General features: G+C 45.1%; 3 protein-coding genes across 3 annotated transcripts in view; 2 read left to right on the top strand and 1 right to left on the bottom strand.

The window, feature by feature from the left end:
• jmjd8 (jumonji domain containing 8) overlaps nt 1-16,979 on the top strand; it is a 160,224-nt gene that overhangs the window by 7,020 nt on the left and 136,225 nt on the right. The window lies entirely within an intron of this gene.
• Nucleotides 6,657-10,912, bottom strand: LOC311031532 (uncharacterized protein). Its single transcript, XM_084037867.1, has 5 exons — nt 10,563-10,912; nt 8,136-8,404; nt 7,703-7,992; nt 7,490-7,622; nt 6,657-7,302 (listed from the first exon to the last, which is right to left on the bottom strand). The coding sequence occupies exons 2-5, from the start codon at nt 8,356-8,358 to the stop codon at nt 7,286-7,288; spliced, it is 663 nt and encodes a 220-aa protein (XP_083893993.1). The 5' UTR covers nt 8,359-8,404; nt 10,563-10,912; the 3' UTR covers nt 6,657-7,285.
• Nucleotides 12,744-16,082, top strand: LOC311030744 (uncharacterized protein). Its single transcript, XM_084036707.1, has 2 exons — nt 12,744-12,975; nt 13,651-16,082. Exons 1-2 carry the CDS (start codon nt 12,783-12,785, stop codon nt 14,634-14,636), a joined length of 1,179 nt encoding a protein of 392 aa, XP_083892833.1. The 5' UTR covers nt 12,744-12,782; the 3' UTR covers nt 14,637-16,082.

Genomic DNA, 16,979 nt, shown 5'->3' with positions numbered 1-16,979 from the left:
TTTTTCTAAATCCAAGCACTGTTCAAACCTTGAAAACACCACACTAACATTCAAGCACCTGTACCAACCCTGATTAATAATGACAATAAAAAAAACTATGGCCATAAAAGAAATGAGCAACTGTCTATAAATTCCTGAGACACGATCAAGAATCAAATTCCAGAGTCACGTCCCGCCTCCCGCTTCACTGGAAACATGCCAGCATACAGGACGTCGCTTCTCTGGAAGTTCAGACTCATTCTCTGGCTCAGAGTCCTTCCTGCCGTGCCGGGAATGAGTATGTGGGCGTACTTATCTGCTTCACCGCTTCTCTTGAGCCCGGCTGCCTGTCATTGGCTGCCTGTCATTGGCTGCCTATCAGCAGTCTCAACGTTGTCCTGCACTTTTGTGAAATGGCTGAAATGATACCACGTTGCGCTTCCTTCGACTCTCCTTCCCTCCTCGGCTGCTGCCACTTGACCTCGACACCGTTGGCTCTCTCCTCGTTTCCTGCAAGTAGATAGATCAGTGGATGGATTCATAGCTTAATTTTTTGTTTTTAGAATTTAAAATTGACCTAATGTGTTATTTGAACTTATTTTTGAAAATTAAAAATAGTTTATGAATTGTACATTTAGATTTATGTATATGGAATTTTGCAAGTAATAGTGTCAGGTCACCCGAGTGGTCGCGACGCCCAGAATGAGGAGACCCAGTCAGATGATGTTCAGCCCGTGACATTTCTTGATTTTACATTCAACACAACAGGTTTCACGCACATCCTCACTCAACACCATCTTCCCCCAAATGACCCGCTTAAATACCCCCAGCACCTCCTTTACCTAATTGGCATGCACCATTACCTTTCCTTCACCCCCTAAACATACAATAAATAAACCTTTAAACCCACCAATCAAACTCCCCTCTACCTACTCTCTTCTTGGTTCATCCCGCTCACCAAGCGGATCTAATAAAGGATGTGTGCACCCTCGGCACTCCTTTGTCGGGACACACCCTAGGAGGAAGAGAAGCAGCAGGTACATTTTATGCTTCACACACACATTCCACATTCTGTTCGCCTCACAGATTATGTTGTCCCAACTACTGCAATTGTGGCCCACTTGGCTCGGTGGCCAAGTAAAACCCCTAATCCCTTCTACACACCCGTCTGATTTATGACCGACGTAACGGCAGTCCGTCGTCACATTTCCTTCCCCCCTCTCCCAGGAGTACAGTACCTCAACTCTCATGTGGAGGGACAGTCTGCCAGGTTGTCTTGCCCCGCTCGGTACTGGACTGTGAACTCATAGGAGGGACAGGTACCATGCTGTGAGACGGGTGTTTGAGTCCAGGTAGGCAGGTAGCCAGTACCCTTCGCTCAAGTCCAAGGTGGAAATGAAGGCTGCATTCCCCACTCGTTCCAGCAGCTCGTCAATGCGGGGCATCGGATAAGACTTGGACCTCAACACCGCATTCAGGTATCTGAACCTCTGAAGTCGATGCAGAACCTCAGTGACCCGTCCTTCTTTGGGACCAACACAATGGGGCTGCACCACTCGCTGGTTGACATTTCAATGATGCCCAATTGCATCATCAGGTCCATGTCCTCCTTGAGCTTCGGCAGCAACCTTTCAGGAATCCTGGAGGACTTGCGACGGGGTATAGCATCTGCTGGTTCTCCTGCCTGAGCAATGTGACTCCATCAGTTTGTGTCCAAGGTGAGACATTGATTAGTAGTTGATGAGATGTTTACTTCTGATGATTAGATGAATATAGCAGAGGAGAAGAGGGTGAGGAATAGGAGGAGCATAGGAGCATATATATATATATATATATATATGCTCCTCCTTAGCTGCATTATGACACAACGCTCCCCCCACCTGCATCTATATAAATCTTGTTTTATTCTTCTTTTTGCTCTGTGTCTGATGACTTTTCCTGCAGATACACCTCCCTCCCTCCTCCTCCTCCTCCTCCTCCTCCACCCACACACTTTCATTCTGCTTCTTCTCTATCAGTATCTATCTACTCATCCTGCAGCTTCTCCACCCCTCCTCCCCCCTCCTCCTCCTGCTCTGATCTCCTCAGCGGTGAAATCTCTCAATAATTCATAAGAATCTAAAATTCAAATAAAGCGCACACACACACACACACACACACACACAGTCTTTTATGAACAGTGAGGAATCAGACCTCTCTTTGCAATCCCAGCATCCTCGCTGCCTATGCTGCCTCTTGCTCCCTTGCCGATGGTTGCCGTGACAACCTCTTGTCCTTGAAACAGGGTGAAGATCCGTCGTTGCGTCTCTCTCTCTCTCTCCTTTCCTTCTGTGTTTTGGTTTGTCACGTTAAAAGCAAAGAAAACCTTGGGAACAAAAACATTGACGAAAATAAAAGCATTTCCTGCTGGCTGAGAGCTTTTAACGAAGATTCCTGCTGCAAATCACGTTTCATGTTTGTAATAATAATAATAAAATAATTCTAGTTATTGCCTTTCTTTCAATATTAAATAAAGACATAAATAAATAAATGTTTGTTTGTATGTATTCTATATTTGAAGAATGAAATGGCATTTATATTTACCTAATATCGACTTAAATGGCACAAGTGAACTTTGACAGGAAGTCGGCTCAACAGCAGAAGTGGACGTCGTCATGACAACGTCACCCGTCAGGGTTCTGAAGCATCCAGTTCAGCATTTTGGCCGTCGTCATCTTGGACATTTTGCAACCAGTGGAAGGAAGTGACCATATTTGGACTGCGGAGGAACGACGGGTGGATCTGGATCCATGTGGATTCTGGTGTGAAGCTGCTAACAAAGTTAGCTTCTTGATTCAAGGTCAACTTTACAGCTAAGAGTCATCTTAGTAGCTAACTAGCATTGGTAGCGTGGTAGAGACCTGTCAATTAGCAGGTAAGCCCCGCCCCCTAAGCATCCCCTGCTTTCTGGTCTGGTGGACTCTAAATGGACCATAATGTACTAAATGAACATCTTGCTGGATTGAAGAAGACTTGAAACTAGAGATTGAGACCATAAACTCATGTTTACAATGTTTACTGAGATAATACATCAAGAGAGAAGTAGGACCATTTTCTCTTAGACTTCTATACAACCAGAGAGGACTCGCCCCCTGGTGGCCAGCAGAGAGAAGTAGGACCATTTTCTCATAGACTTCTATACAACCAGAGAGGAGTCGCCCCCTGGTGGCCAGCAGAGAGAAGTAGGACCATTTTCTTATAGACTTCTATACAACCAGAGAGGAGTCGCCCCCTGGTGGCCAGCAGAGAGAACGCAGCTTTAAGGCACTTCTACCTCAGCTTCACTTTTCTGAAATCGAGGTGGAGGACGCCTGATTAACATGCCTGATCAGCTGACTCTCATGGGCCGCTCAATTTGAGCAGAACAGACTTTAGGATTAAAAACAACATCAACATTCATATTTAGGCCTATATATATATACACATATATATGAGGAAGGATTTAGGATGTAATAAAAATCTCATATTACTTCCATCATTACTGTCGTCATGGCGATTGATGAGGCTGCAGACTGGGAGGAGATGGTTTTTGAACTGGGATTTATTCCCTTCAAACATGACTAATAGTCCATAATCAACTCACACTATATTATAAATCTCAACATTCATGCACGGCGGTGGCGGCGGCGGTCCGGTGTGAGCGGCTCACGACTGACGACTATCATGCTAACACGCCGCAGCGTTTCAAAAAAGAGCGAGCAGGAAGCAGCTGACACCGAGCGTCAACACACAGCAGCTTTGTTGTCATGGGGATACAAAAAGGTGATGGAAATATAATAAATATAAAAATACAAAGAGCCGGTCATCGGGAGGAGTTAATAGAAAAATAAATGAAAATGAGGAAACAGGAAACAAAAGAATCCAGACAGGAAGTTCAGAAAAACATTCTGCAGAAGACCAACATATATATATATTTTTTAAACATGAAGCTTGTCACCAGCAGGACCAGAATACAGTACGGGACTCATACTGGTCCTGGTCCTGCACTGGGACGGCTGTATAAATATCAGGTCAGGTCGTTCCCGTGTATGGAGGCTGACAGGCGTCTCCATGGTAACAAACATCAGATGTTAAAGTTGTTAAATCCTACATACGTGTTATTTTGTGCTTTTTTTGGGGGCATTTCCTTCGTCACATTTAATATTTACACGAATATTCATCTGAAAACGATTCTTCAGGCCTTCGCAGGCGGAACACAGGAATGCCACGCGGCCAAAAGGTGACGTTGTGGTTTCTGAGTGTCAACCAATCAGGATCGAGCTTTATTGGCGGCGGCGAGCAGAAGAGAGAATCCGTTCAATCCTTTTATTAAAAAGTGTTGCAGCCGTCGCCGGCGGTCTGACCTGAATCCCCCCCGTCGGCATGTGAAGGCCTTCAGACATCTACTTCCTGTCCTCGGACCACAGCCGTCGCATTATTTACAGACTCACAGAAACATCGGGATTATTAAAACCCTGTTAACGTCAGAATCACCGCGAGGAAAACAAGGGAAAGGTTAACAGTCAGTTAGAAACATCAACGTGAAACCAGGTGATCAAAACCAGGACCTGGACCAGGACTGAGACCTGACCCAGGACCACCGCAGCGAGACCTGACCCAAAGACGAGACCTGAACCGGGACCACCACAGCGAGACCCGGGGGAAGCGAGCATTCCTACGCTGGCTTGCATAATGTGGTTAGTAAACATGCTACATACAGTGCAGGTGGAGGTGGACTTAAGCCCCGCCCACCTCTGCACCTGACCTCTGATTGGTGCAAAACGTTTTAGCAGCGACATGCTCTCAAACAAACGAAACAAAAAAAGACGTCTCCATGGCGACGAGAAGAGTTATTATGTTTTTACAAAGAGCTACTCGGTTAGCAGGCGGCGCTAGCCGAGGCTCCGGTCTGCCTCAAAGCATTCTGGGATAAATACTGTAAACATGCAGGTAATAAAAGACCGCTCAGCCGGTTCCAGTCAGCAGGCTCACATTCACCGCTGGTCAGTGAACGCACCGCGTCACACCCAGGCTGAGAAAAGGCTGAGTCGCCGTTGTCACGACGATGGGGATCGATGAACGTGAAGCTGTTAAACAGCAGTTTAATGTCAACATGTTGACATGACTCAGCAATAAACAGGGAAGTGCTTCTTCAGTGGTGAGCTGGTACTAGTAAGTACTAGTTATACTTCTGGTACTAGTATTTCTACTAGCATTACTGGTATTACTACTGGTACTTATAATATTACTGGTATCACTAGTACTAGTAATACTACTGGTACCAGTCATACTACTGGTACTAGTATCATTGCTGGTACAATATTACTGGTTCTAGTAACTACTAGTTATACAACTGTTACTAGTCATACTACTAGTACAACTGGTACTAGTATTACTACTGGTACTAATAATACTACTGGTACTAGTAAGTACTAGAAATACTACTAGTACCGGTACTAATAATACTACTGGTACTAGTAAGTACTAGAAATACTACTAGCACGGTCTAGTAATACTACTGGTACTAGTAATAGTGCTGGTACTAGTAAGTTCTAGTAATACTACTGGTACTAGTAATTACTAGAACTACTACTGTTAGTAGTAAGGTCTAGTAATGCTACTGGTACTAGTAATACTGCTGGTACTAGTAAGTTCTAGTAATACTACTGGTACTAGTAATAGTGCTGGTACTAGTAAGTTCTAGTAATACTACTGGTACTAGTAATTACTAGAACTACTACTGTTAGTAGTAAGGTCTAGTAATGCTACTGGTACTAGTAATACTGCTGGTACTAGTAAGTTCTAGTAATACTACTGGTACTAGTAAGTTCTAGTAATACTACTGGTACTAGTTATACTAATGGTACTACTAATAATATTGGTACTAGTAATACTAGTATTACCACTGGTACTAGTAATACTACTGGTACTGTGTCCCAACTTCTGCTACACAGCTTGTGAGGACATATCCCCACTGGAAAATGAAGTGTGTTGCTCTCGATGTCCCACAATGCAATAGAGGCGAAGCCACGCCCCTTCCTATGCACCCCCCCCCCCCCCCACATGGTACCTCCTTTCAGAATAAAATATGTTCGTTCGTCAACGGAGAGAGATGAAGGTTTTCTCTGAAAAACGTCCTGATGTTGTGTTGTGTGTTTTTAAGCAGCCTCCAACAAACACCATTTCCCATCAGCCCCCAGAAGTTCACAGGCTCAACGTCAACGTTGGACAGGCTTTTAGACTGAAAGGATCATATGGAAGGAACATGTGACCAATGCAGTGAGATGAAGAGAAACGCTGGTGACGTTCAGACGCAAACCAACAACAGCTTAATTTCAATATTTCACCTATTTTAATACAAACTTCTGGATGTTTTGGGGATATTTTTCACTACATGTTTCACAAATGTATCAATAGTTTTCCCTATTTTTTGGGGGACATTTTTCACAATTTTTTCAACACATATTTTAATAATAATCATATTTTTCACAGGTAAAATATGTGGTGAGAAAGTAGTGAAAATATCTGGAAACATTTAACTAAATGATTTAAATGAATGCTTTTAATGAGTGAAAAAATACAGTTTTAAACAAATAACTAATTCATATTTAAAAAATTTGAAAAATATGTAAAACGAAAAAAATCATAAATTGCTACTAATAATTGTAATTCATATTTAAAATGTGTGGAAAATATTTGAAAAATAAAGTTATTACTGTAGTTAAATAAGTAAAACCTCGTCAATGAGCCTCACTGCACCAAACATGGATTAATCCGCCACTGGAAGTAGTCCCCGACAAAGTCATAGTGAGTCTGTTGGGGATTAATTTCCTCCCGTTTATTTCAACTTTATATTTGTGTTTTAAAGACGGACGTTGGTTTGAGTCTGAACACGGACGGAAGAGTTAAAATGACTTTGTGTACGTTAGAAGAGTTGATGACAGAAAGCCTGAACGTCGGTGGACCGATGACATCATAAGTGCGTGTTCGTCCACCAACAGGAAGAAGATTTGATGTCCATCCGACTAAAACACCAACTCAACTTGTTTAGCATCAGAAAGTCCAGTTTGCATGGAGACTCATTCAGAGGTCAGAACGATCCCGTTCCCAACGGAGACACGTGTTTCCATGGCAACGCTGGCAGAAAAAGTGATATCCAGAAGTGTGGTATGGCGTCGGAGGTAGAGCGGCAGGCGGACCATGCTTGTCGTGCAGCGAGAAACAACAGCAAAGGACGGGAGGAGGTCTGGGTTTCCTTCAGGAGGGGAAGTCGGCGAGTCGGTCGGGATCAGGATTTTAAAATCACTGCAGACAGAAAGTCACAGATGTTTGTTTACCTTTGTTATAACAGCTTATGAAGAGAAACACCAGCATGTTATGTTCTCAGAGGAGAACAGAACATGGTGGTTGTTGCAGGCAGCTCAATGCCTTTCTGCTCTGATGCTACGGTCTCCATGGAGACATTTAATGGGAGAATCCAGACGTTACTCACGTCCCCAGTTGAGGGCGATGCCGGCGGCGATGATGGCGATCCCTCCCAGGATGGAGACAACGGACAGCACCATGGCGTTGCGGCCCAGGCGGCGAGCTCCGTCCAGGTTGCCCTGCTGCAGACTGTTACGAGACTGAACGGGGAGAACGGAGAGGAAGATCAGAACCACAACTCTGCGTAAACCGGTTCCATGGCGGCTCTGCGAGGTCGTACCATCACGGAGAAGGTGAGCGCCACGATGTTGATGGGCCACAGCGGGCAGAAGCAGGACAGGATGGCGAGGATCAGGTAGTCCCGCGGCTTGGACCCGTCCCCGGAGGCCTCCGGAAGGGCGCTGGGCCGGCGGGAGAGCGAGGGCCTCGGGGAGCCCTCCGCCACCGAGCCGGACCGGCTGCTCAGACCGGGTCGGCCGTTACCGTGGCCACCGGGCTTAGCGTGGAGCATGGGCGACACGGAGGCCACTGTAGGGGCGGAGTCCACGATCACGGGGGCAACGCCGTTACCTGGAGGGGGAGGAGTCAACAGGAAGTCAGCAAGAAACTCAACGGGGTTCTTAAGATACGTTGTTTGTATTGTTTTCAGTGGAAGAAGGAGAAGGAGAAGAAGAAGAAGAAGAAGAAGAAGAAGAAGAAGAAGAAGTGTTTACTGGTCTCCATGGTGTCACTGATCACTGTCAGGTGATCCATCTCCTCCGATTGATTGGCATCAGGAGCATCTGTTGTCGGGGGCGGGGCCACTTCCTCTGCGCTGGTTGGCTGAGCGGTCACAGCGGCTAGGTCGGCCTCTCCTTCCTGCTGCGTGCTGATTGGCTGCTGGGACTCCTCCATGCTGCTGCTGGTTGGCTGGGCGGTGCTGGGACTGGTGGCCATGAGACGGGAAGACGAAGAGTTGAAGAAGAGCTGACGGCCGGGCGCTCTGGAAGAGGGTCAGAGGGCTCTTCACTGATTGGCTGGCATACTTCACAATATGGACGACCATAAATATGAGGCTTCATGCAGTTCGGATCTCCCGGGGGTCATCGGTAGCTAACGCTCGTCATCGGTAGCTAACGCTCGTCATCGGTAGCCGTCGGCAACCATCAGATTAAAAGGTCCTTGTAGTAAACGTTCCACAACTTTATCTCTCTACGTTTGCTGCTGACTGTTTTGACCAGGTCTCCCTTTTTTAATCTCAACGGGACAAACCTGGTTAAATAAATAATGAAATCTTTAAAAAATAAACTTCTTACACACAAAACACAATCTGACATTTAAAATAAATAATAATTTATTAAAAAATAAAAATTGATGTTTTAATAGGAATTAACAGTTTATATGAATCCTTTTTCATTTAAATTAAATTTTATACATGTACATATATTTGTTCGTGCAGCGCTGCAGCAGCAAGGAGGCGATGCAGCAGCAGCTTCCTCACTGCAGATCTTTTATCATCGATCGACACGAAGAAATTATCCTGAGATAAAGAGATCAGCTGATCAGCGAACAGCTGATCGTCGTGAGGTCAAACGCTTCCACACCGGGAAGAAAAAAAAACAAGTGATTCACATCCCGATAAGTATTTTATATGTTCAGTAGTTTTTAAAACCCTTGTTAAATAAAACTGCAGTCATGCGTAGTAAAATTACATTTACATCTGAGATGTAGAAAGAGAAGTAGGAAGAAGTATTTACGCAAAGAACAAGTATGTCTGGATTTACTTCAGTTTGGTGGAAGTACTCAAGTACTGTAATTCAGTAACAATTCAAGGTACTTGTACTATGAGTATTTATTTTCCGCTTAATTCTACAATCAATACTCTTTAGAGTAAGTACATTAAGCTGATAATACCTTACTTCAGGAGAAATTTTACTTTAGTTCCTTACCAGTGTTGTACTTTTACTGCAGTAAAGGACCCGACTACTGCAGTGATGTAAAGTTTCAGCTGCCGTCTGCAGTAAACGTTCTTCAAATTAACGATGACTAAGTGTTAACCAATTAACAGTGTCGTCCACAACATCATCTGATGTTTATTCTAGAAGAAACGACTTTGGCAAAATAATGTATTTTATATTATAATTATTATATTAATAGAATCATATATTAAAATAATATTTTGATTATATGAACATGATATTAATCTAATAAAATCTACAGATTTATTGAAAGGCTGCCATTAATTAATTGGCACCTTATGTTTCTGTAAGCCAATAAAACCAATTTTCTATTTTGAACACAACTAATCAGTTTTCTCATGAACTTTACATTTTTGTGTCGCAGCTCTTTTCATTTCTTCTGCCATTTGATTTAATAAATAAATAAATATTCTGCAGTTCAACTTGTTTCAAGATTATAAATCCAACATTTTATTTCATCATTTATTTCATATTTTTTGTATATTTTAACTTCTGCACTATATTACAAGTAAAAGTTGTAATATAAAGAAAATACATTAAAAAAAAACCTTAAACCATCACAATAGTTTCCCACTAATTTTCTGTCAATCCACTGATTGATCCATTGACTTATTGATTGGTGTACAAATGTGATCAATAAATACATTCATAACAGACGATATTTTATAAGCTTTTTATATGTTTGGTAAACATGTGTAAATTAACTGAATCTGTAGAAGTAGCAAATAGCACAAAAGGAAAGTACTGAAGCAAAGTACCTCAGACATGTACTTGAGTTAATGTACTACAACCAATAAACGTCTTGGTCGCACCCTCAACTACTTTATTGATCTGAATAAAAGACAATAAATCCTAAATGAAATGAGAACACGTGTTCTGGTGACGCGGCTCTGGTTTGTTATTTCATGTGAGATTTCTGAATGCGGCGACAACCGGAGAGCAGCGTTCCTCCACAGAATCACACCGCCGAACACGACACGCGGGCTCGAACCCCCGGTTGCTCGAACCCCCGGTTGCTCGAACCCTCGGCCGCTCGAACCCCCTGGCCGCTCGAACCCAGAAAGCAGAGTCAATTAAAGCAACACGCCGTCTTTTACACACAATTACAGGTTTGTGCCATCAAACTGCAGGCGGTGACACACCCACCAAGATGCAGCCGCCGCAGCACGTTTCAAGTCTCACCTAGTCCTGGTCTCACTTGGTCCTGGTTCTCACTTGGTCCTGGTTCTCACTTGGTCCTGGTCCTCACCTGGTCCTGGTTCTCACCTGGTCCTAGTCTACAGGCAGCTGCAGGCTGGTGTTCATGGTGTCTCTGCTGCAGCAGATACAGGAGGCACAGATCCACCAACACGAAGCTGCGGCTGGAAAAAAAACCCACAGAGTCTTTTTGGTGAGACGAGCTGCTGGAGGTCCGTATGAAAGATGGTGGATTATCTCTTAAGGGTTATTGATTATTGATGGGCTGCTCTGTGGTGATGCAGAGTGGTGGGACGTTGCTGCAGCAGCTCTCTGCTCCACTGCAAGAGAAGGGAAGGGAGGGGTGGGGGTGTGTGTGTGTGTGTGTGTGTGTGTGTGTGTGTGTGTGTGTATGTGTGTGTGTTATAGTAGCTTCTTTCATCTCCATCTTCCACCAGTGTGAAGCTCACTGGAGCTAAAAGCAGTGCCTGTCAAAGACTTTCAAAATAAAGGCTTGCTGGGGTCCACAAATCTGCAAGATTTCAAAAATATATTTAATGATGTGACTGTTTAAAGAATTTAGAAAAAAATATATCGGTTTGTATTATTATAAATAGGCTGTGTATTTTGTGGTGATCTTAAAAATACTTTCATTTTGAAGGAATGCGAGCACATTTCCTGTATGGTCCTGGTTAACTGTGGTGTACTTGCTGCACCTCGTTGGTGTACCCATCCTGCAGAGATTCTGCTGACGGAGCACAATCCCAACAAAGCAGCAGTCACCGTCCAGCAGGAGGAACGCAGAACCACGATCCATATCCACGGATCAATACCTCAACAATTTGATCATCTGAAACAGAGAATAAACACTAACATTGTTCACATTATGACCACTCATAATTATTCCCTCAGCGTTGCACAGAATAATGTCTTGTTTAGTTGTTTTATTTTTAAATGTTTCCTACCGACTGTTAACTTCACTGCCATCCGGTGGTCAGCGGGAGGAACTGCATCAAAACTACAGGTTCTTGTCTCCTCAGTCTCTCTGGACTTCTCTGGTCCTCCCTGGATTTCTCTGGTCCTCTCTGGACCTCTCTAGTCCTCTCCACCATGTCTGTATTATTTATAAAAGAACAATTCAAAATCATCATTCTCACAAGCTTTTAGTTAAGATTAAATTGTGTGGTTAACACACCATTATTATTATTATTCCCCTTTAAATAATAATACTAATATTATTCATATTAATAATAATTATTATTGTTGGTATAATTATTCCTTCTTATGTTATGTTTTGTCACGTTTGATCTTTACCCATTTTTTTTAAACACATTGAGTCCACGCCTGTCTTACGAAATAAAATAAAAATATACAACAAATAAACTTGACTTGTTAATTATACATCATTATATTTTACATGATAAGCTGATTTATTCGGATGACTTTGATGTGTAAGTCAGTAGAGCTCCATTCAACCATCTTTTCCAGTGAAGTTTGCTAGTTGAGTCCAGTGGTTTGGGGTCGGGGTCAGGGCGGGGTCCGGGTCCAGCGTGGGTCCGAGACCGGGTCCGGGTCTGAGCACTCTTGCTCGCTCCTGCAAAGCCTTCTTGGCGTACGAGTACACAGTGCGGCAAACATCCCCCTCGTTGTCCAGTATCAAGAGTATGTGGGTCAACTGAAGACTACCGACAGAAAACAACCGTTAGGTTAGCGGAAGTGTTAGCAGCGTGTTAGCAGCTACATTTAGCCGGGATTCAAATCCGAAATAGTCAATAAAAACTTTGAACTATGATAAAAAAAATACTCAACTTAAATTATCCTCGAGTTGTGAAATAGTCGGGTGATATTTGGAAGCTCTGAATTTGAGTTAGCTGTTAAAGAAAACGGAGTGACGTTACCGCGACGCCATCTTGCCATGGTGGTGACGTCACCATGACTACGTCCACGGCCACAATTAGGTTTACTTTATACATAAGTGAATCACTGCATGATTGCTATGGCAATACACATAAAAATGGCTGCCGCTCTGACCGTCCCGGCTAGGCTGATTTGAGCGGGAACGTCCCTTCTTCTCCCGTTCCTGTGGATTGTATGGACGTGCTTTTATTCTGAAGGAACACGGCGTGTCGATGGACAACGGCATGAGCTGTTTCCTGTTTCGCTTGTGTTGTTGTCCTCCTCCTCCTCGGTTTCCGGTGTGGATGCAGCTGTTTATGGTTTTCCAAGATGACCAAACTCCAGCTACTGAACGCCTACGTGACGGAGCGGCTGACGGTGGTGGTGAAGGAGATCCTGGACGTGGTGGAGGACACGGTGACCGAGTACCGGGAGGAGACCGCCAGGACCAAGCGGGAGAACGAGAGCCTCAGGAGGCAGCTGCGGGACATCCTGCTCCTGGAGGCCGAGACGGAGTGGCTGAGTAAGGGCCGAGCTAGTCCGCTATAGCGCCGAGGGGACAACGGCGTTCCGATACCGAACCGCGCTGACAAACACCTAGTTTGATACTCACGCAGCGAATTGACGTCATTAACTGGACAAAATACGGACTTCGAGGTCAAAGGATCCGCTCTTAAATTCGGCACACGTCACATGAACCCAATTGGTCGAAATGTTGTGACAAATGTGACTTTTGTTGTTTCCTCCGGTCACCCCGAGCATCAGCGGAGCTCCTTTCAAATAGACTAAACCGTTGACAGTGAGAAGAGCACTTGACCTATTAAGCAACAAGCCAAATTAACATTGTACATGTGTTGTCACATAATTATTTAAAATGACGTATGTTCGCGTGGTTTACGCGGAACGTACAGCAAGAGTACATTAAATTGCCAGTATATTGCATGGAGTCTGGCGTGACGTTCTATCCACGCAGAGATTAGCTTAAACAAAACTTTCTTTCATTCACACACTTCACGTCATAATTCATTAATTACTGTATGAATGGACACAAACATTTGCCTTTTTTAAATCTAAATTTCAAAAATGTTATTTTACCAATAACTCCAATGTCCCCAAAATGACAGACTGTGAAACTAAATTCTGTTTATTAGCGTGTCAGTGGAATGTTTTAATACGTCTGCATTGGCTGTTGTTCCAGGATCGACCAGGTCCAGTCTTGGTTTTGGGTCTCCTGAGCAGCAGCCCTGTGATCCAGAACCGAGGCCCTGCTCAGAGGAGTCCAACTCCGCCGTGAACCAGCGGCCGCCAGCTGGCGAAACGGCGGTTTCCGTGCAGCTGAGGACGGTCCAGAGTGAGGCGTCCCCGGGGCCCGAGGACAGGAAGCCTGCTGAGCCCTGGGATCCCTTGCTGAAGCCGGAACCTCAGAGGGAGGCGTTTGGGAAAGCTTCGCCTCTTCCTCCTCCTCCTCATTCCTCCCTGACTCCTCCCTCTGCCTCGGTGCCTAAAATCCACATCGAGGTTCCTGCGCTCAGGGAGGAGCTCCGGGGCCCGGCGCCCGACCTCATCAAAAGCGAACCTGAGGAGTACAAAGTGAGTGAACCTGAAGGCCACACGGACGTCGCCCAGGACCTGGCAGGGGTCCGGACCAGGACGGTGGTGGTGTGTGCGGACAGACAGAACCGAAACAAGAACTCCTGTCAGGAGAAGGTCGCCGGCACCGCCACAGCCACAGACGCCGCCGGTTACATCCCCGAGCTGGTGCACCGCTGCCCCCGCTGCGGCGAGGCGTTCGGCCAGGCCAGCAGCCTCCGCCTCCACTTGGAGCAGAAGAGGAAGACCTACGCCTGCGACTGGTGCTGCAAGTCCTTCGCGCAGTCGGCCGACCTGCGGCGCCACCTGCGCACGCATACGGGCGAGCGGCCGCACCGCTGCACCTTCTGCTCCAAGAGCTTCAGCCAGCGGGGTAACCTGCGGCGCCACCTGCGAATCCACACGGGCGAGCGGCCGTACAGCTGCCCGTACTGCTGCCGCACCTTCAGCGACGGCGACACCATGAAGAAGCACAAGCGCACGCACCTGGGGGAGAAACCCTACCGCTGCGCCCAGTGCTCCCGCAGCTTCGCCAGTGCCGGCGGCCTGCAGATACACCTGAAGAGGGACATGTGCTCTGTGGCTAACGCCTGATCGGTCTGGGAGAGAGGGAGCGGGAGAGGTCGGCAGGAAGTTCAGGAATGACTCAGCATTAAGCTCGTTCTAACTAGAGGATGTGAGCGTCGCAAGCCAGGGGCGATCGAAAACTCTCATATTGATCGATTGTATTTATTCATACGCACACAAACACACACAGCCGATTCTACCCAACCGAAGCCGTTGTCATAGAAACATAGCACCACCCTCAGGTAAACACTGTTAGCCCTGTTAGCTGCTAGCTGCCAGCTCAGCTGTCGCCACTGAGCGTCTCCGTCTACACTGAGGTTTCCTCTGCCTGAAATCGGGAGAATGAGAGCATCTGATTGGACCATTGAATAAAGTAGGTGGGGCTTAGCGACGTGAAGGACATAAAGAAGATGAAATAGATGAAATCAGAGATTAGTAGCTTCAGTGCGGAACATGAAAACAGATCTACGTAGCGGCCGGAAACCTTTTTTTTTTAACTTTTCACATAGAAAGGTTTTATTTGAATGCGTTGCGATGCAATAATTCTTCATCTTGGGATCAAAGTCGTCGCCCGCTGGCTTGCGATGCAGAAAGCGATGATGCGAACTGATGAACATTCACTTCCTGTCTCCGTCCTGCTGCTGAGACTTTGATGCACTTTGATTGGTCCGTGAACGGGACAGGAAGCAGTTTATAGGCAGCTACGCGGTCGCACGGTGTCCTTCATATTTATTATTTATTTATCTCTGAAGTTGGACTTCTAAGCACATATGAGACTACAGTCTGTAGAGGGTTCACCTTCTTCTCATGGCCCCCCAAGGTGGGGCTTCCCTCCACGTAGACCCCAACCAGGTCTCCTCCATCACAGCTGAAACCTCCACTATTGCTGCTTTGTACATGTTGAAGTCCCAGATCCACCAGGAACCCAGACCCCGTCCTGTCTGGGTTCATGACATCATCATGACATCATCCAGAGGTGCTTGATAAAGTCATGATTTGTTAGGTCTGTCTGCAAGACCACAAGATAACTACTTTTAAAATGCTGGTTTTCTGAATGGAGTCTGGTTGATGAGTGCTAGGCTACGGTAACATTGTAGCTGCACCATCAACACTCCTTGTTGTTTGGACCACAGACAGTCTCTGGTTTCTCCACGTAGTCTGGTCTGGTCTCTGGACTAATGTGAGCTTCTGTCGCTGTGAACTGAAGTAAACGTTGATATTCACGTTGTCATGATGTCAACTGATGATGTCACGGGATGACTTCCTGCTTCACAGCTGCAATACTACGACTAGATGATTAATATATTATTTATTTTATTTACTTTCTACTATCAGTATTCGGAGGGCGAGACCTCATACATCTGCAGGTGTGAAGCATGATGGGAAATAAGAGAACCGTCGGTGTGAATGTGTGAACATCTGTATTTTCTATTGATGTGAAACATTGTTTTTTTTTAGGGAAAATAAAAGTTCAGTAAAACAGTTTTGTCTCTGAAATGTTGATTCTGTTGTTTGATTTTAAATCACATTGGACTCAAACAATCTTCGCCAGACATCTTCAGTCAGTTATTGATTAAAGTTTTAATTGATCATTTGGCAGGAAGGAAGAAGAAAGAGAAAAGACTCAGAATGGAGGATTTAATGTGAAATATTTATTTATTTAATTAATTTAATTAATAATTTAATGTAAGAATGTAGTCTGAATATTTAAATACATTTAAATTATAATTTTTAGCAAAATTTATTAATTAATTCTCTGAAAATGGGCAGTTCTACTTTGATATTATATGATCAGATCATTATTATTGATCCGTTATGATATAACCTTGAACTCCTGATGGAGACTAATAATAACAAACTGCGGAGTGTTGGATGCTGCAGTCTCATGTTGTGGCTGCAGGGGGCAGCAGAGAACCACTACACTTGCATTCCCAGTTTATTGTTGCATCGTACAGAAAACACCTGATAGAAATGTAAGAAACATCCGTTCATTCAGTCTGAGAGAAGAAGACCAGTCGGGACACGAGTCGGAGAGAAGAGTCAGAGAGAAGAGTCCGAGAGAAGAGTCGGGACATGAGTCGGAGAGAAAAGTCGGGACACGAGTCGGAGAGAGGAGTCGGGACACGAGGCGGAGAGAAGAGTCGGGACACGAGTTGGAGAGAAGAGTTGGGACAAGATGCGGAGAGAAGAGTCGGGACACGAGTCGGAGAGAAGAGTCGGGACACGAGTCGGAGAGAAGAGTCGGAGACACGAGTCGGGACACGTGTCGGAGAGAAGAGTCGGGACACGAGTCGGAGAGACGAGTCGGATAGACTAGTCGGAGACACGAGTCGGAGACACGAGTCGGAGGAAGAGTCGGGACACGAGTCG

The sequence above is a fragment of the Eutrigla gurnardus genome (assembly GCF_963514095.1).
Source record: "Eutrigla gurnardus genome assembly, chromosome: 20".
Taxonomy (NCBI): Eukaryota; Metazoa; Chordata; class Actinopteri; order Perciformes; family Triglidae; genus Eutrigla; species Eutrigla gurnardus.
The sequence above is the reverse complement of the archived record's forward strand: the minus strand, read 5'-3'. Positions and strand labels throughout refer to the sequence as shown.